The 21,229-nt window shown below is 34.8% G+C and overlaps 1 protein-coding gene across 1 annotated transcript; it reads right to left on the bottom strand.

Moving 5' to 3' along the window:
- Positions 1-1,977: 1,977 nt before the first annotated feature.
- Spc25 (SPC25 component of NDC80 kinetochore complex) lies at positions 1,978-19,922 on the bottom strand. Its single transcript, XM_027946125.2, has 7 exons — positions 19,883-19,922; positions 18,906-19,055; positions 18,747-18,812; positions 16,823-16,969; positions 15,518-15,622; positions 4,309-4,407; positions 1,978-2,166 (listed from the first exon to the last, which is right to left on the bottom strand). Exons 2-7 carry the CDS (start codon positions 19,042-19,044, stop codon positions 2,042-2,044), a joined length of 681 nt encoding a protein of 226 aa, XP_027801926.1. The 5' UTR covers positions 19,045-19,055; positions 19,883-19,922; the 3' UTR covers positions 1,978-2,041.
- Between the last annotated feature and the right edge of the window lie 1,307 nt (positions 19,923-21,229).

Raw genomic sequence — 21,229 nt, 5'->3', positions numbered from 1 at the left:
AACCATGACTTCATTATTGTGGTCATCTGATATATTTGGATGCCACACATCTGTTTTCTTTCCCATTGCAGAACTACATCCCCACCCTTAACCCATTTTCCAAGGTTAAACTGCCTCCACACCTGGACTTTTGAAGGGATCTAGTATAGTTCTGAAACAGTGCGGGAAAATAAATTCTTCCTATTCTAAGTTGTTATTGTCAGGTACTTTGGTCACAGTGACACAAAGCAGAATAGCACACTAGGGTAATTTATTAGACTTTGACCTCTACAGAAATAATACAAACCAGCAGTTCCTAAAAGCTGGAATGTCTACTAGTATGAGGCACTTAACACATTTCTACCAGTTCACTGCATTCTTCTCAAAGAAATTCTACTGTTTATCTGAGCAAAGCCCTGAGCCACATCCAAGGCAGGAGTGGAGATACTCCTTTCCTACTCCTATTACTAACTGGCTCAATTCTGACTATTTAGAGAGAAGACAGCAGAAGGACCATGGAATCCTTTATTCTATGGTCTTTTAATTGTGCCCATGATATCTTGAAACATTATTATGCAACTTCAGCACACCTACATACAATCAAATATACAAGGAAAGGATGGTGACAAAAACTAGATTCTGGAACAAATCAAGATGTGGATCTAGTCTGTGTTAAATAGACTCAATGTGGTTAACTTATATACAGACCAGAATTACATGGTACAAATATTACAATTAAATCTTTGCCTTTGAAATTTTGAAAATATGCCCTTTTCTGGATATCTTAGTAGGATATTGCCAATCTTCTTCTGAAGTAAAGGATTATCTTTTATTCTAGGGGCAGATCCCTCTTAGTGTAAGAAAAAATATTCTTCTCTTTTTCTTATGATATTAGGATGATAGTAGACAGTAATCTTTATTTTGCCAAGTACTTTATCAACTCCAAATTTGGTCCATTTTTTAAATCTTTGAATGACCTTCACAAGCTTAGAGAATAGTAAGGCACAGTGTACAAATTCTCAATCTCAGTGCTAGGAATAAACTACCCGACTCTGATACTTTAAAACAAACAAACAGCCAATTGTGGTGGCATACACTTATAATCCCAGCAACTTTGGAGGCTAAGATAGTAGGCTCACACCTTAATGAGATCCTGTCTCAAAATAAAGAAAGAAAGAAAGGGCTGCAGCTAGGGATGTAGCTCAGTGGTAAAACACCCTTGGTTTCAATCCCCAGTACCAAACAAATAAAAGCATATACTTATTAACTATTTTTCATTTTTAAGACACATTTTACCTTATCAATACTCCTGAAGATTTTAATTAAATATTTTAAAGAAATACACCTTTCAGGGATGAAACATAATTTATCTTCAACCCTCAAGTTTATATTGTGCACAGACCCCTGTAACAAAACTCAAGTTAATAAAAGGAAAAACAAGGTTTATTAAGGTCTCCTAACCTCAGTGAAAGATAACTCAAAGCAGTGGTTTAGAACTCTGGTTCATCTTCAACAAAGAGTAATATGTTTTTAGAAAAGTGGCAAGACGAAAGAGTTCGGGCTTCTAGATGTGGGAAACAGGGAAGGTAAGTTAAGGGGAGTAAATCAATGAAGCAGGTTTGTTCTGAGCCAATGATAGCTCTCTTCAGTGATTAACTTCTGTCTTTCCTTAATAGATATAATCTTGGAACTTTAATAAGTAGGCTTTTCAGTCTACTGCAGAATTAATAGCTAACATACATTATCAATGTGTGGGATTTTCAGGGTGGGATAGTTTGTTTATTTAAATTTATTTTTGGGAAAGCAAATTATCATATTTTACATTCTGCTTCAAGGCAAATAGCAGGAGGGAAGGTAGCTTTTCTGACTCTGCTTCTTGACCATCTTCAGCTCTAATTAGGTATTTATGTCAAAGAGGAATATTTTGAGGTAATATATGCTTGTTTCCTTCATACCACATAAATATCACAAAAACACCAAAGAACTATAGCCAGACAATAAGATGGGCATTCTTTTATAAAGAAATGACAAAAAAACCAACCTTGTTATGTACATTTATACATTAATTATAAACCATAGCAGTAAATGCTTTCCGAACATTGGCAATAAAAGCTGAAAAATTGTTGGTCTTCCTTACATTCTCTTGAAATTCTGCTAGGCACTCAAGATGAGGAGCACTATCTGATACTAGAAGGAAAAAAAAAAAAGAAAATAATATAAATGAGGGTTTTACTGTGTGTGGGAGAGACTATTTCTAATGTAGATGCTTTCATTTGATTTGAATGTTAATTACATTTCTCTGAAATGCTTTCAGCATAAAATGATACACTTGATTTTCACATGCTAACTATCTTTTGGACCTTTCCTTTGTTTAATCTCTAAATATTCAAATCTTAAATACTACAAACCTGTTTTAAATTTAAACAGATGGTATTCAAGGGATTGAAGAGCTTAGTGATGCAGAATGCCATTTCCCACATCTTAGACCTATATATATTATTTTTAGGTACTTAAACTGTCTTAACAATTTAACATTCAAGTCATTTTTCTCTGCAAAACTTTGGTCTAAATGACTTCTAGTTTCAGGCCACTGAATCAAAAAGAGAACAACTTTGAATGTCATTCCCTAATAACTTCAATTATAGAAAGAAACACCTAAGGTTTTACTTACAAATAAAATGGAAGTCATTAGAAATGGATGCTATTCCAGAAATGGTATTTACAGCCTATTAAACAAGTGAGACTCAAAGTCACAAATAACAGTGTGGCCCTCATATGTAGAATACCAGATGATGCACAAGGAACAAGTCTCCAGTGACGGTGATCAAAGAAAAAGAATGATCCAGCTTTCTCTACCATCAAATTGTTTTCTGTTCAAGGGGAAGAAATTCAACCATACTGGATTTCCAGCTCTTCAGTAGAAATAGCTGAGGACAAAGACCATGATCATAGCAGAGGCATAATAGCAAAAAGCATGGGTTCAAAATTTATCCTGTGGATTCTACTTTAATACACTATGAAATACTATGAAATTATAAGCTAATAAAGGAATTATAATTTACAGAAATTTGAAGAGCTAGGTAAGAATTTTTTGAGTTTGCCTTTTAAAATCTAGCACTCATTAGATTGGAAGATATTTACTAAAGAAGAAAAAAAAGAAACCAAGCAATTACAGATTAATTAGATTCTCAAAATATATATTCAACTGAGTCACGAGGGCACGACCAGAGCTAACTCTGCAGCTAACTGAAGTGTCTGTCAGCTAGAAATACTTTAAATGATAGCATAGGTATGATGATCTTTTTTTTTTTTTTTGGTACTAGGGATTGAACTCAGGGACATGCAACCACTGAGCCACATCCCCAGCCTATTTTGAATTTTATTTAGAGACAGGGTCTAACTGAGTTGCTTAGTACCTTGCTTTTGCTGAGACTGGCTTTGAACTCTCAATTGTCCTGCCTCAGCCTCCAGAGCTGCTGGGATTATAGTCGTGCACTACTGCATACGGCCATTTTTCTTTCTTTTTTTTTTTTTTTGAATTCTGATAAATTAATTACTTGTACAGGGCCATTAGAATAAAAAAGAGATAAACATATTTCCACTCTTTCATTGTTCATGCTATTAGCAATCATAGATACATTTCCTATAAATCAAAGGTTTTTCGGCTTGCTACAGAATCAATAACTAACCTACAATATCAATGTGTGAGATTTTCAGGATGGGATAGTTTGTTTATTTAAATTTATTTTTGGGAAAGCAAATGATCACATTATGATGATTTTACATATGATTTTAAAGTTGCTGACTTGACTAAACTATAATATTCACATTCAGGTAGAGATATTCTTTATGTTCTTTATAACGTTAGCTTTGAATTCTTTTTTTTTTTTTTTTTAATATTTATTTATTTATTTTTTTAGTTCTCTGCGGACACAACATCTTTGTTTGTATGTGGTGCTGAGGATCGAACCCGGGCCGCACCCATGCCAGGCGAGCACGCTACCGCTTGAGCCACATCCCCAGTCCCAGCTTTGAATTCTTAAAAGGGTAGTTCATATTTGCACATGAAGTATAGTAATGTTTGGTCTTCTAGACTTTTCAGCCATTATGTCATCTTGAAGATATGTTACTTATTAAAGCTTCAAGATGATATCTATAAATTAAAATGATATTCATATCCTATAGAAGACAAATCTCAAGAAGCAACACTGGTGAAGGAAGCAATGCCTTCTGGGAATACTATTTACCTTCATATTACTTTACATTCTGATTCAAATAACAACCAGGGATGCCAATCTTAAGCACAAGTTAAGAAATTTAAGTACATACCTTCATAGTCTCTTGCTTCATTTAGATGCAGAGAAAACATAAAGGGGCGCTCAGGATGCTTAGGATCAATATTAGTGAATATAAACTGCAATTTATTACCTGAAAAAAAAAAGATTATTTATTATGAAAATATTTTGGAGGACCAAAGCTTTCAATGGAGATAAGCTTTTTTAACCCTTCTTTGATCAGTACATGCACTGCTAAGTATATAGAACTACTTCTTTTCCAAATGTAGAAGTTACAAATTAGTTTTAAAATACATTGCCATTTAAGTATAATGTTTATGTTTTTTTTTATTTAAATGATATTCAATTTACCTATTTTTGATGACTACATCAAAGCACTTGGTGTTTCTATGAATTTTCAATGCCTGTACCAAAAAATAGGTAAATTGTATATTATTGAAATGAAAAGCTTTTGTCCTTCAAAGGATACTAAATGAAAAGACATCACCCAAAATGAAAGAAAATATTAGTAAATCATACATCCATTAAGTCTCGAATTCACAGAATATATATTTAAAAACTCCTACAACTGAACAATAAAAAAACAGAGACTCAAAAAGATAAATATATGCCAGTGTTCACAGCAGCATTATTCACAGTAGCCCAAAGTGGAAACAACCTAGTATTCCCGAATAGATGAATGGATAAACAAAATGTGGTATAAATATGCTATAAACATTGACCAGCCATAAAAAGGAAGAAAGCTCTGATACATACCACAACATGGATAAGCCTTGAAAACATAAATTCTAGGTGAAATAAGCCAGACACAAAAGGATAAATATTGTATGATTTCATTTTATAAAAATATCTAGGATACACAAATTCATAGAAACAGAAAGTAGAGGTTACCAGGGACTTGGGGAAGGAAGAATGGGAAGTTATTACTTAGTGATACAGAGCTTCTGTTTAGGATGATAAAAAATTTTGAAATAGATAAGGTTGATGATGGTTGCACAACATTGTGAATATAATGAATTGTACGTTTAAAAATGGTTAAAATGGCAAACTTTATGTTATATATGTATTTTACTACAATAAAAAGGCATGGTTAGTAATCCATGCCAATTCAAACAGGCTTGGGGCCAAGCAATGGCAAATTAGAGAAAGGCTGCATTTCCAATTGCTCTGTGGCTCAGGATTCAAGTAGTGGAGACACTATTTCTCAGAAAGGTGCTGAGAATCTATTGGAACACTACAAGTTCATAGTACAGAGATGCTGCTTGGCTAATAAACCCAGGCAAAAGATAGTGCACCTTACTCTACATACAAATTTAATCATGCTCAAACTTTAGCCATACTTCTCCAGGTCTCACCAATGGACATACACTCTTACACTCTTAAAACACAAACGGAATTAACACAAAGGCTGTGGACACCACACCTATGAGGAATCTCAATTCAGATCACTCTAGAACACTTTGGCAAGAGAATGCTGTCCCTAAAAAAGCCCACATTCCACACAAAGTGGAAGAGAAATCCATTCCAATACATGTATAAAACCCAACACAGGAATACAAGAAATATATAAAGATAACATAATGCCTCCTAAATTTTATAATTCACCAGCAACTGACTCGAAAAAAATAAATAAATAAAGTGGATTAAATACCAAAGAACGAGCATAAAAACGATCAATGAATTTCAAGAGAACAAAGAAAAACAACTGAATGAATTAACGAAGTCAGTACAGGATATAAATGAGGAATTCAATAAGGAGACAGAGATATTGAAAAAGAAACAAATAGAAATTTTAGAAATGAAAGATATAATAAACACACAAAATGTTCAGTTGAAAGTCTAAGAGCATACCATGCTGAAGACAGAATCTCAGCTACAAGATAAAGAGAGTAGCCTTGAATATTCAGACAATTATTAAAGAAATTAAAATAACCATGACCAGAAAATACAAGAACTCTTGTATTTTAAAAAGACCAAATTTAAGAATCATTGAAATCAAAAGGGGTTGTGAGATACAGGCTAATGGCATGGATAACCTCTTCAGGGAAATAAGAAAAACATTTCCAAATCTTGAGAATAAGATGAATATCCAGATACAACAGACTTTAAGAACCCCAAACTGATGCAATCAGAAATGAACCACTCCATGACACATTATAATTAAAATGCCTAAAACATACAGAACAAGGATGGAAATTTAACAGGCTCAACAGGATTGGGGAATCAGATTACATTTAGAATCAAGCCAAACAAAATACTTCTGACTTGTCAGCACAAACTCTAAAATCCAGGAGGGCTTAGAATGATGTGTTCTAAGCTGTGAAAGAAAAGAATCTTTATTCAAGATTACTATATCCAGCAAAGCTATCCTTTAGAATCAAAGAAGAAATAAAATCCTTCTAAGATAAGCAGAAACTGAAAGAATTTAAAACTACTAAGCTTAAACTACAGAAAATAAGGATATACTACACAGAGAAGAAATAAGAAAAAACAAATCCCATTTGAATGAATAAATCTCATTTGAAGAGTAGCTAAGCAAATGAGAAATGGGACCAAATTAAACATTAGAAATAAATTAAAATGGCGAGAATTAAGATACATCTCTCTAACAATATTGAATGTAAATGGTTTCAACTCTCCAATTAAAAGACATAGCCAAGGTGAATGGATTAAAAAACAAAACCCAACTATATATTAATGGGAAAAGAGAGCCACAAGCTGAAAGTGAAAGGAAGGAAATTGATATACCATGCAAATGGAGCCCCAAAACAAGCAGGAGTAACTCCTCTTATATTCAACAGAGCTGACTTCAAGACATTAAAGACAAAATAATACACTTTATACTGGTAAAGGGAACAATCCAACAAGAAGCTGTAACAATAGTAAATATTTATCTCCAAAATGTTGGTGCACCTTACTTAAAAGACACTTTTTGAGTAAAAGACTCAGACAGATCCCAGTATAATAATATTAGGGTAATTTCAACAGATCTCTCTCAACAATAAATAGGTTATACAGATATAAACTCAGCAAAGACTCTTCAAACTTAAAAAATATAAATCAAATGGAATTAACATACATTTGTGGACTATTTCATCCCCAAAGAGCCAAATACTCTCTTTTCATCTGCTCATGATCCTTCTCTAAAACAGACCATATTTTAGGTCACAAAGCAACTTTTAGCAAATACAAAAAACAAAACCTTATCTGATGATAATGGAATGAAATTACAAATCAATGTTAAGAAAAACCTACAGAAACTATATAAACATATGAAGATTAAACAATATACTTTTGAATGATGATGGGTGATAGAAGAAATCAGGAAGAAATTCAAAAATTCTTGGAATCAAAAGAGAATAGTTATGACACAACATCCTCTAGGACATTACGAAAGTGGTTCTAAAGGGAAAGTTTATAACTATGAGTGCCTATGTAAAAGAATTAGAAAGATTCCAAATTAAAAAAAAAAAAAATCTAATATTGCATCTCAAGGCCCTCAAAAACCAAGAACAAAACATTTCCAAAATAGTAGAAGGAAGAAAATAATTAAGATCAGAGCCAAAATCAATGAAATAGAGAATATAAAAACAATACAAAGAATAAATGTAATGAACAATTAGTTTTTTGAAAAGAAAACAAGATTGATTAAGCCTTAGTAAAACTAACCAAAAGAGAATGAGCAAAGATCCAAATTAATAAAATTAGAGATGTAAAAAGAAAAAATCATCCAAGACATCATAGAAATCCAGAGGATTATTAAGGAATATTTTAAAAGTTTATACTCCAATAAATTGGAAAACCAAAAATAAAATGATACATTTTCAGACACAAGACCTGTCAAAACTGAATCTGGAGAACATAAAAAAACTAAATAGACCAACAGCTAGCAATGAGATAGAAGCAGTAATAAAAAGTCTTCCAAAAAGAAAAGCCCTAAACCAGATAGATTCTCAGCTATATTCTACCAGACCTTTAAAGAAGAACTAATCCCAACGCTCCTCAAATTTGTCCAATAAATAGAAAGTGATGGAGTACTTCCAAATTCATTCAATAAAGCCAGTTTTATCCTCATACCAAAATCAGATAAAAGGATACATCAAAGAAAGAAAATTACAGACCAATATCCTTGATGAACTTAGATGCAAAAATCCCTAGTGAATTATTAGCAAATTGTGTTCAAGAGCATATTAAGAAGATTGTCCGTCATGACCAAGTTGGTTTTATCCCAGGGTTGGAAGAATGGTTAACAACTTAAATCAATACATGTAATTCACCACCTTAAAAACAATTAATGACAAAAATCAAGGAGTCAACTCAATAGATGCACAGAAAGCTCTGAAAAAGCTTAGCACCCATTCATGATAAAAACAATGAAGGAACTAGGGATAGAAAGAACTTACCTCAACATAATAAAGGCTATATATAACAAAAACAAAGCCAGCATAATAGTGAATGGAGAAAAACTGAAAGCATTTCCTTTAAAACTCAGAATAAGACATTCACTGCTCCCATTCAATATAGTTCTTTTTTCTGAAGGGAGGCATTTTTAATTTATTTTTATTTATTTATTTTTGTTGATTGATTCTTTTTAATTATACATGACAGAAGAATCCATTTTAACATAATTATAAAAGCATGAAATATATTTTGCTCTAATTCAGTCCCAAGTACCTCTTCTTTCCATTCCCTCTACTCTACTGATCTTTCTGTCATTTACCCAGTTATTTTTTTCAATTAATTTCTTGTCAATATAGTTCTTGAAATCCTAGCCAGAGCAATCAGGCAAGAGAATGATATTAAAGGGGAACAAATGGAAAAAAAAGTCGAGTTATCTATGCTTGCTGATGACATGATCCTATATCTAGAAGAATCAGAACTCTACCAGAAGACTTCTCTAGTGATAATAAACAAATTCAGCAAAGTAGCAGTTTACAAAATTAACATACAAAAGTCAATAGCTCTCCTTTATATCAATAATAACTATTCAGAGAAAGATATCAGGAAATCTATTCCACTCAAAATAGCCTTGAAAAAATTATAAAACACCTAGGAATAAATCTAACCAAGGAGGTGAAAGACTTCTACAATGAAAAACCATAGAACACTGAAGAAAGAAACTGAAGAAAACATAAGATGGAAAGACCTCCCGTGTTCATGGACAGGCAGAATTAGTATTGTTAAAAATGGCCATTCCACCAAAAGCAATATATCATCAAAACACCAATGACATTCTTCACAGAACCAAAAAAAAAAAAAAAAAAAGATCCTAAAATTTATTTGGAAAAAATAAAAGACTAGAATAACCAAAGCAATTCTAAGCATAAAAGCAATGCTGGTGGCAGCACAATACCCAACCACAAATTATACTATAAAGCTATAGTTTAAAAAAAAAAAAAAAAGCATGGTACTGGCAAAAAAAAGAAAGACACAGAGACCAATGGTACAGAATAGAAGACACAAAGACAAACCTACAGATACAGTCATCTGATCCTTGACAAAGGTACCAAAAATACATGTTGGAGAAAAGACAGCCTTTGTAACAGATGGTGCAGGGAAAACTTGTTATTCGTACGTAGAAGACTAAGACTAGATCCTATCTCTCACCTTGTACAAAAGTCAACTCAAAATGGATCAAAGACATAAGACATAAGAATTAGAAACTATGCAACTCCTAGAAGAAAACATAGGGTCAACACTCCAACATATAGGCTCTGGCAATGGCTTTTCAATAGGACTTCTCTAAAGCTTACGAAATAATGCCAAGAGTTAATAAATGGGATGAAATCAAATTCAAAAAGCTTCTGCACAGTACAGGAAACAATTAAAAATGTGAAGAGAGAACCTAGTCTTCTGACAGAGGATTAATATCCAGAATGGATAAAAAACTTAACACCAAAAAAATCAAATAACCCAGTTAATAAATGGGAAAATGAACTGACACTTCTCAAAAGAAGAAATACATATGTCTAACAAATATATGAAAAAATGTTCAACATCTTTAGCAAGTAGGAAAATCCAATCAAAACTTCATCAAGATTCATCTCACTCCAATTAGAATGGCAGCCATCAAGAATACAAACAATAATAAATGCTGGAGAGGATGTGGAGAAAAAGGAACACTTACATTGCGGATGGGACTATAAATTAGTATAAGCACTATGCTATGAAAATCAGCATGGAAGATCCTGAAAAAACTAAGAATGGAACCACCATATGACCCAGTCATACTACTCCTTAATATTTATCCTCAAGAAATAAAGTCAGCATACTATAACCATACTTGCCCACCCATATTTCTAGCACCACAATGCACAATAGCCAAAGTAGGTATTTGCCAATGGATGAAGGGATAAAGAAAATGTGGCATATGTACATGATGGATTTTATTCAGCCATAAAGAATGAAACTATTTCATTTGCAGGAAAATGAATGGAACTTGAGAACATTAATTGAAACAAAATAAGCCAAACTCAGAAAACCAAAAGTCATATCTTTTCTTTTCTATGCGGAAACTAGAGAGGAAAAAAGGAAAAAGTTGTGGAAATCAAAGGGAGATCAGTGGAGTAGAGGAAATGAACATACATAGAGAGGAGGGGAGGAAAAGGGTTAATACTAGAGAATGATATTAGCCAAATTATATTGTGATATTAAGTATATGTAACAACAAATCTCAACATTTTGTACAACTAAAACACATTAATAAAAAAATAAGCATCGTCAAATTTAATCTGACACTTTTCTAGTTACCTAGACTTAAATTCAATTTCCAAGAGACCTTCAAATTCTCCCAAAGGAGTAAATGCCTGGCAGAAATTCAAGACAGATGCCACAAAATATAAATTCCCACGCATCTTATTTGTTTCTGTAGCATAAGAAATTAGGAAATTTCATTAAAAATTCTTTTAATGATAAAACCCTTCAGAATCTTCAAAAGTATTATCTTTAAAATGAAATAATTATGTTAGTACACCAGATTTTTAAACTGCTAACAGTAATGGGAAGAATGCATGCCAAGGAAGAAACATTTCATAAGATGCTCAGGCAAAATGGAGGATTTAATTTGAGTTCTCACTTTCTCTGAGAATATAAGGGGAGAAAAACAAAAGGAAAAAAAAAAAAGCTGAAGTGTTTTTCCTATTCTCTTACTCAACAATCAAACAGAACTCTTCTGTGACTATATGTGTGGAGCTATCTACCCCCAACCCTTGTACCAAGCAATCAATCAGTTCTGCAGTAGACACTAGCTAGTTGTCCCCAAATTCAATTCAGTTCTGATACTATCTATTTAGATACTGCCCACTGCCTCAATCCCCTCCTGTTCAATTAATTTGCTTGAACAGCATACAAAAATCCAGGAAACACTTTACTTATTTACCACTTTATTATGAGGGATGTTACAAAGAATAGAGATGGAGAGATTTATAGGCAAGGTTTAGAAGGATCCTGGAGCTTGTATGCCCTTTCCCATGCACCACCATCCAGGAAACTCTTCATGTTCAGCTATCTCAAAGCTTCCAGACCCAATCTTTTTGTGGAAGCTTCATTATGTAGGAATGACTGACTAAATCATGGACAATAAACCAAACCCATCCCCTATCCCCTCATCCCTCTTCAGCGGCTGGAGGATAGAGCTGAAAGCCCCAGCCCTTTAATCCTGCCTTCATCTTTTAGGTGGCCAGCCACCATTCTGAAGCTACCGAGAGGCTGCCTGACATCAGTCAACACATCAGCATACAAAAAGGTATGTATTAATTTTGTGATTCCAAGGATTTTAGGATTTGTATGTCAGGAAATTGGGAGAAAGATCAAAGAGCTATTCCATCATATCACACTTCCTTAAAACATTATTTCCTGACTTTGATATACTATGATAAAGTTCTATTTAAAATCTAAAAATAATTTTAAAGGCTTAAAACTGGCTGTTTAAAAACAGAACAAAACAAAAAAGCACCCCAGGAGGACAGTGAATATATATTTAGAATTCAATACATCAAAAGTTCAGAGCTGAACCTTTTATTTTCATCTAACCAAAGGTTATTGTTATTATTATTTACTAAAAACTCACTCCAACTGATGGGAAACAAGACTAATAGGTACATGGGTAAAGGACTCAAATAAAATAAAATGAGTAAACAAATAGAAAAAAATGGTCATATATTCCTTCATTAAAGAAATGCACTTTAAAAAAAAAGCTCTATTCCTGTCTAGTTAATTGACAAAACAACACAAAGCTTTTTAGAAATACAATTCTGGTGATAAGAGAAAAAATTCTGAGATATCTTAAATTTAAGTGCTGGATGACAAAGGAAAGGAGAAATGGGGGAAGTCTTCTCAGTTAACCAACTATGGGCCAAAAAGGAAAAACCAGTTCACATTCTTGAATGTATATTAAAATTTTACCTCAGTCCCCATCACAATGCTCTAGGTAACAATGCAACCTCAGTAGAACCCCAGCCAATTTAAAGTAGTAATTACTTTTCCTCATGAACTGTCCTTGTATCCTAAAGCTCCACCCCCCTTTTCATAATCCCTTCTCTCTTAACTACAACCAATAATGTATGTTCAACGTAAACAACATATGCCTTCTTTCCCTGAATTTTCATTATTAGAAAATGCTCTTAGATCTGGCCTGGTATTTGTTGCTATGGGAACTTGTTCCATGATGGGTCTTTTATTTCCAACTAACATCTGTAGCTGCTCAATAAATTCTTTTATTTCAGAGATTTCTTGGTCTTGGTTTCAAACTGGCAAGAATACAATGAAATGTGTTCACTTGGACATTATAGATAGGTAGGCATAAAAGAGTTAATAAAGTAGATCTGAGATGGTTCTCTGTAGAACCTTGGAAAGCCCTGCTTGCTAGGGTGGCCCTTGATTGGTATCTTGGATTCCCAAGATCACCCAGGTTTGATAATTCACTGGGACTTACAAAAGAAGGAAACAAAGTCAGCAAAGGAAAAAGATGTGTGAAATCAAGTTCAAGGAAAATCAGGCAGAGCTTCCAGAGTATCCAGTGAGTTTTCAGTTGACAATACTTTATCACATGTGACATCACAATTTGATGCTTGAAGGAATTAAGTGTGTCCTGTGTGGTTTTACTGGGAAAGGATTCGGATATCTTGTGCCTAGTTTCCCCCTAGACTGTACTGTGTGACTTTCTTCTGTGCTGAAGCTGTTTTGTATCCTCTTGCTACAACCAATCTTAGCCATGACTACAATTCTGTAATAGTAGTCCTCCCTTATCTGTGGTTTCAGTTACCTACAATCAACAAAGTTCCAAAAATATTAAATGGAAAATAAAAAATAAACATTTCATAAGTTTAAATTTGTGCATTGTTCTGAGTAGTGTGATGAAACACATGCCATCCTATTGTCTACCTAGAACATAAGTCATCCCTTTGTCTAGCATATCCTCATTGTATTCAGTACCTGCCTCCTTATGGGTGGTCATTTAGTAGCCATCTCAGTTAAGATTAACTGTCACAGTATGTCACAGTATTGCGGAACTTATGTATTTAACCTAATGGTCCCAAAGTCCAAAAATAATGATGGTGGTAATTTGGATATGGCAACAAGAAGCTATGAAATGCTTCCATTAAGTGCAAAGGTAAAAGAATCTCCTAGGTAAAGGTACAGAAAAAACATAGTAAATAAAGGATTCAATATTATCTGCAATTTTAGGAATCCACTGGGCATCTTGGAAGGTACCTTCTCTTCCCCATGGCTAAAGGATGACCACTATATACGCTGAGTCCCAGTGAATCACCAAACCTAAGGGTGATCTTGGAGAGAACCGAATCAACAGCATTGCTACAGAGAGGCAATATATTCATGTAGCAGCCATAAAAATATTCATGTGCAAGCTAGTAATTCCTCTCTGGGAAATAATTTCATGGAAATTATATAAGAAACTAGGTAAGACTATGTTTGCTGTAGTATTTCTAAAATGGAAAAACTGGGAAAAATCCAAATGCTGTCAGAAGCAATGCATGTATTAAACAATCAATAAAAGATGAAATAAATTGTGCTATAGAGTGGATAATTACATCATCATTTTAAAATGACCAGTTTTTAGGCTATCACAACAAATTGTAATTTTTACCTATTTTCTGAAAAGCTAATAATGTCATTATTTTAGTTTAAAATATTTTAAAAATTCTCCTCAACATAAGGATGTTATGGAGGCTGAGATTGTGGCTCAGTGGTAGAGCGCTTACCTCACATGCATGACATACTGGATTTGATCCTCAGCACCACATAAAAATAAATAAATAAAATAAAGATACTGTGTCCATCTACTATTAAAAAAATATTTAAAACAAAGAAAATGAAGATGTTATGGTTTGCACATGAAGTGTTTTCCAAAAGCTGCCACATGAATGCAAGGATGTTTAGAGGTGAAACGATTGGACTTGGAGAGCTGTAACCTAATTAGCCACCCTAGTTTAAATGACTAGGTGGTAACTGTGGGGAGGTGGGGGTGTGGTGTGGCTGGAGGAGGTGGGTCACTGGAGATGTGTCCTAGAAGGATGCATCTTCTCTGTGGCCCCCTCCTCTCCCTCTCTCACTGCTTCCTGATTGCCTTGAGCTGAGCAGCTTTCCTTTACTGGGCTTTTCCCCCTTGATATGGGGCCTCACCTTGGGAGCATAGCAATGGAGTTAATGGATTGAGACTTTAGATATGATCATGAGTGGAAATAAACTTCTCTTCTAAGCTGTTCTTGTTGGGTATTTTGGCTACAGAGATGCAAAAGCTGACTAAAACAACATACTTTCTCTAATCTCCTATATTGTACTTAAATTAATATGCTTACTGTTGGGAGTCTCCCTGAGAACTCCCCGGGGCCTTTCAAACATGGCAGTGGGCAAATTGCCAGTAGGCAGCTAGAACTCCCCGGGCCTTTCAGATAAGGAGCCCCTAATGCAACTTGGCAGCGGGCAAGTTGCCAGTGGGCGGATAACAAGTTGTTTTGAAAATCTTCTAACTGGCCCTCCCATCTTCCATACTCGTGGACAGTTCGTGCCCCCCATGAATCTTATGCAGGGCGTACATGCATGCACCGTAGGTGATGACCTGACCTTTACTATGATTGGCCCCGGGAGCTTCCTGGTTTAAGATAACTGACTCTCACTTTCTATATAAACTAGCACCAGCTTGCAGTAAAGTGCTTCATCTTTGTCACTGCTGTCTGTGTGTGTGCATTTTAATCTCCGACAATGAACCTTGGCCTTTCACTTACCATAAATTTTTCTAATTTCTAGTCCAAGTCGATCTTTGTACAAATCTGCTGATTTCTGCAGTCTTTTCAATCTCTCTTTATTAGCTTTGTTAGCATTAGAAATAGCTGTAATTAAAAAAAAAAATCACAATATTTCAATGTATTTTTGTTGTTATTTTCATTTCTGTTTGCATTACTGGGAACTGAACATGACTCAAAAATTATAAGACAAAGAAAAGCTACATCTCTAGCACTCTTTTATTTTAACTCACTAAATTACTCTGGCTGGCCTCAAACTCATGATCCTCCTGCTTCAGCCTTCTGAGTAGTTGGAATTAGAGGAACACACCATGGCACTTAGTTTTTAATCAAATATTTTAAATAACAATGCTCATTCAATTAATTTTAAGAAACTTGAACATAAACATTAAAATGATGCAAGTCATAAATCTGTTTAAATTTATTCACTTTCCATCTTCTGATAGCAAAAGGAGTTTCTCTATTCATTCAAGATTAGAGAAAAAAATTGCTTGAGATACAGATAATTAGGCCAGGGATTTGTATGGCTAACAAAGAAATAGACTTCTTTTATCTACTTTGGTTTTTCAATATATCCAAGGACAAACTAATTGCTTCATGGGGGGAAAAATAAAATTCTACTCCTTTAGGTATAACTATTTCTCATGAGAAAACAGCCTATTTCATGCTAATTATATTTTTTTAAGTTAGCACAATAATCCCTAAGTAATACTTGGCAGATAAAAAATAACAATTTCACGATTTAGTTTTGGATAGACCTCTACAAGAAAAAGCATTAACAAAACAAACTTGTTACTTCCAAGAGATTTAAAGGATTGATTGCTTAGTTTGTGGGCAAACAAGGCTCCTTTATAAGTGAAGGAAAGGTAGGACAGGAAAGGTTTTAGATAAAGAGACTAAGCAGCATAACAAAGTGCATACATTACCTGGCAGAGAACGTATGGTCAATGAATATTTGTTGCATAAATCACACTAAGGCTTCTCTAAGCAAATCTTATTTAGTTACACTGTCTCCCACTCTGCTTAATTAAACCCTCATATCAATGTCATCATTACTCTGGTTATAACAAATTAAAGGAGAAAGACTTTTAAGCAAAACAAGAGAAAATAAAATCCACTTAGTTAACTTTCCTGATACCTTAGAGAGGGAGCTGATGGCTATGTCCTGAGGTATATTATCCATTTCTAACAATGAAAGAGCACAGGCAGAATGCTACATAATTGTGAACCATTACCATTTTCAAATTTAGACTAGTTTTTTAAGTATGTTTATAACTGGAAACTTACTTTCTTTTTTCCTAGAATATTCTTCCTTAAGATCCTGGATTTTTGCAGTCAGTACTTCCATTTCCTGCTTTTTGTCTTTTACTTCAGTGATCAACTTTAATAGAGTATCCTTTTTTTCTTGAATGAGCTTATTCTGCCTGCTGATCTCTGCAAGAAGCACAAGGTATTAACTACAAGATATATGCTTTGCTGTCTGACACGTAGCTAAAAAATTCCAAAAAAAAAATTAATTAACTTTCAAAAGATTGATAAAGAATGCCTTGATAAGCATCTCCTCATGACTCAAAAATTATAAGACAAAGAAAAACAACAAAAAAAAAAAACCCTAATGTATTCTTTCCTACTTGCCTGAAAACAAAAATGGGGAAACAGAAGTGCTTTTTAAAATAAGTATACCAAATTAAACAATGAAACAGAAAATCAGAAGATCATGATCCTGCAGATCCCCATTCCAAGTAAGTACATAAACAAAATCTACCACCAAAGACAACCAAACTCTAGGAAAATAGCTTTACAGTGCCTTGAAGAATCAGCTAGTCCTAACGTTATATAAATTGTTTGGAAATGTACTAAAAAGAAAGAAGGAAGGGGAGGAAGGAATGAAGGCAAGCAGGCAACTCTGAGCAAGTCAGTACAATTCAGAAACTAACTCAATAAAGGCAGCCACTGTCCCTCTATCAACAACCATACAAACTAATCTCACTTGAAAACATAGGTGTAATAATGCTTAATAAAATAATGACGTATTAAAAATAATCTCCTAAGGCTGGGGCTGTAGCTCAGTGGTAGAGCGCTCTCCTCACACGTGAGGCACTAGGTTCGACCCTCGGCACCACATAAAAATAAAGATATAAAATAATAATAATAATCTCCTAAGGGCAAATATGGCTGGATATATAGAGGAGGTACAATATTAGGAAAATTCATCATATAAGCAGGCATTTCAAAGATGCTTCATATAAATTCAGTACCCAATCCCAATATTGATTCTTCAACTAGACATAGAAAGTCATTTCTCTAACATGAAACAAAAACCTTTCAAATCCCATGTCTAAAAGGAACAAAACAAGAGTGACTGCTATCATTGTGATTTAATATTTTTCCTTAGAAGTTTCTGTCCAATACAAGATGTATTTACTTAGTAAAAGTACTGGAAAGAAAAAGATAATTTCATTACATGTAGATAATACACATCTATCTACAATATTTTAAAAATCTACTGAAAGTTCATAAGAATTTGTGGTCTACCACAAAAATCAACAGCTTTCATAAATAACACACATAATTAATTTACAGGTGACAACAGTTGTGTTTATGCTAATAACTTTAATATTAGTTTTTGCTATTCCATGGTATTGTTAAGTACCAAAATACTTAAAAATATATATAGCTATTTGATACTTATCAGCACCTCATTTCCCTTTCTTGGCTTCAATCCCTCTAGCTGTCCTGTGTCCTGCTCACTATCTCTACAAGTCCTCCTAGCCCTATTAACCTCTCAGCTTCAGCAAGCACCCAAACCTCTCATACACATGCTCAACATAAAATAGTAATAAAGCTTATACATTAAACTAGCCAGGCGTCTTTGCTGGGAAAAAGAATAATCCTGGCAAAGCCACTATTTCCTCTGTTGGCTGGAAAACAAACACAACGGCTCTACTTGGGGCCTACTGTTCAGAGACAAAGGTCCCAAAAGTGCCAGTCAGGAAGCTAAATAGGCAGGATGACACCAAAAGCCTAAGAACTGTATAGCTCTATAATACACTTATGAATTTCTGAATTAAATTACTAATATTTAAATAAAATCTGAACAAGAAATATTTAGGTTTTGTATGAAAAATATTGTAACTCTTATCTGAGACACATGTGACTTGGATAGCTGACGTGATATTTTATGCTTCTAAATATTACAATATTCACATACGATTTTGATATTCCAGAAACATCTCAATCATTTGTTCTTCTTCCTTTAATTTCACAGACAGCTTTTCTGGAACAGAAATTGGAATTAAAGTTTCAATTCAGCTGAAATAACACTAGAAAATAAAAAAGAATAGCAAAAACAAGTTTAAACTGTAGGTACCTGCAAGTGCTTCAATGGAGTCTTTGAAGACATCTCTTAGTCCCACCATCTGACAGCGAGTGTCACTGAAAGTGTTTCTGAACTTATTTCCAAATTCATTTATGCTTTTATCAAAGCGTGCCAGCTCATCCTCCATCATTGTGTAAGACACTACAAAACACAGAACACATATTGTAAGTTTCAAGAATTACTGAAACCGAATAAACCACATATTCCAATCAAGCTATTTTGACAGTTGGACCCTTGCTGTTCTAGATATTACAGAATGTCTAATCAAGCCTCTTAGGCTTACCTATGGTTAAGTAAAAGCAAGAATCCAGGACAGCTTTACCACCTAAGGATTTGTTAGTAGGTAAGTGTAATTGCAAAGATCATCTGCTCTATGACCCTGGACAACTGACTCCTAACTTGGTTTTTCTCACACGTAAAACTGGTTCCTTGTAAGGCCCTTTCAACTCTGACCTGTTCTGAGATCCAGCCTGGATCTTCCTATGGCCACTGGGCCCCCTCCCATAAGATAAGAACTCACACATTTACCCTGCATGTTTCTCCCACCTGTAACAAGAATCTAACAGTTTAATGGAGACTAGAGCGTTAGACTGGCGGGTTCGGTCCAGGGCAAATACAGATGACCTAATACTCTGGGTCTCAATATCACTCCCCATAAAAGGATGTCTTGGAAAACTCTAGGCTCCACCAGTTCTATGTGACACTAAAACCCTTCCAGGAGGGCCAAAGACATCTCATTCGGTGAAACTCGTGGCTTCGCTGCTACCACCCCACCAGGTCCTGAACCCAAACAGCAAAATGACGCGCGTTTCACAAACATCGCCCTGAGTACTACACACAAGCGCCCGGAAACCTATTTTCCCCTATCGTGACAGGCTAGTCTAGGGGCCCTATTCGGCTCCCACTTCCCTCACCTTTTGACGAAAAGGCCTGAGCCCAGTCGCTTTCCCCAAACCAGATGTACATACCTTTAGTCAGCAGCCCGTCGCCAGACCCAGCTTTTGCTTCCGCGCCAAAGTTCCGATTTCAAAACTAGAGCACTCCCGCCGCCCGCCTCTTGGCGCCCACTCGCCTTCTCATTGGTTGATAACACAAGCTCTCTAGGCCGGGATTGGTTAAGCGCACGCTCTGGAATTCTCGCGAAAATATATGGAGGAAAGAGAATTCTGGGATTCGTAGTTCTTTTCTAAACAACGGTCGGACTTTCAGCGGAGCCTGGCAAAGTATTAAAAGATTGCCCCTGAGGGCTGGGGATGTGGTTCAAGCGGTAGCGCGCCCGCCTGGCATGCGTGCGGCCCGGGTTCGATCGTCAGCACCATATACAAAGATGTTGGGTCCGCCAAAAACTGAAAAATAAATATTAAAAATTAAAAAAAATAAAGCTTAAAAAAAAAAAAAAGATCCCCCTGAAGCCAAACCGTAGATGAACCTTTCTCTTGGGCTTCAAATACAGTTTCTACAACAAGTAAAATATAATAATTAGACTCTAACTGTATTATTTTGTCAAGTATATATCCTCTTTTTTGGACTTATTTTGTAAAATTGACTCCAACTGTGAATGACCAAGACTTCCAGAGGGTCCTCAGAATATGTTCCCACTCCTGTAATCCCAGCAAGGAGGCTGAGGCAGGAGGATCTCAAATTGAAAGCCAGTCTCAGCAATTTAGTGAGGACCTACCAAACTTAGCAAAGCCCTGTCTCAAAATTTTAAAAAATAAGTATGGGGCAGGGGCTGTAGCTCAGTGGTAGAGCACTTGCCTTGCACATGTGAGGTACTGGGTTCTATCCTCAGCACCACATAAAAATGAATAAATATAGATATTATACCAACTACAACTAAAATAAATTTTAAAAAAATAAGTTGAAACAGCTGGGGGTGTGGCTCAGTTGTTAAGCACCCCCTGGGTTCAATCCTGATCCCTGGTACCAGAAAAACAAAACAAGAGTGCCAGTGTGAGTTTGGGAATAAAGAGTTGCTGTTTGAATCTACAAGGTGTGAGTGGCTCGTGATTTTGTGCCCAGCCAGACTGCGGCAATCTTTCATTTAGTTTCTTTCCCCTAGCAAAGTATTTTTGAGTAGTTTTTCATGAATAAATGCTTATTAGTTTTCTGTAAGTCTTTAATCAATTTCCAGAGCACTGAAATGATGAATCTTGAAGATTTTGGACAGTTTTATAGTGTCTGAAATAAATGATTCAAGAAAATGAGTCTTCTATTAATTGCTATGATCAAAAAACAGTATCCAAAGTGGAGTCAAACTTCAGTACTGGTTCCATCTGGAATCTTCCTGGTATTGAAAACAAATAAATAAAAGG

This window comes from Marmota flaviventris, chromosome 11 (assembly GCF_047511675.1).
Source record: "Marmota flaviventris isolate mMarFla1 chromosome 11, mMarFla1.hap1, whole genome shotgun sequence".
Classification (NCBI taxonomy): Eukaryota; Metazoa; Chordata; class Mammalia; order Rodentia; family Sciuridae; genus Marmota; species Marmota flaviventris.
The sequence above is the reverse complement of the archived record's forward strand: the minus strand, read 5'-3'. Positions and strand labels throughout refer to the sequence as shown.

Coding starts and splice junctions, on each gene's coding strand:
- Spc25 (XM_027946125.2), bottom strand. CDS start 19,044: ATGATGGAGGATGAGCTGGCACGCTTTGATAAAAGCATAAATGAATTT. Junction 15,623..16,822: donor ATATTCTAGGAAAAAAGAAA/GTAAGTTTCCAG, acceptor TTTTAATTACAG/CTATTTCTAATGCTAACAAA. Junction 2,167..4,308: donor TGAAGCAAGAGACTATGAAG/GTATGTACTTAA, acceptor TTTTCCTTCTAG/TATCAGATAGTGCTCCTCAT.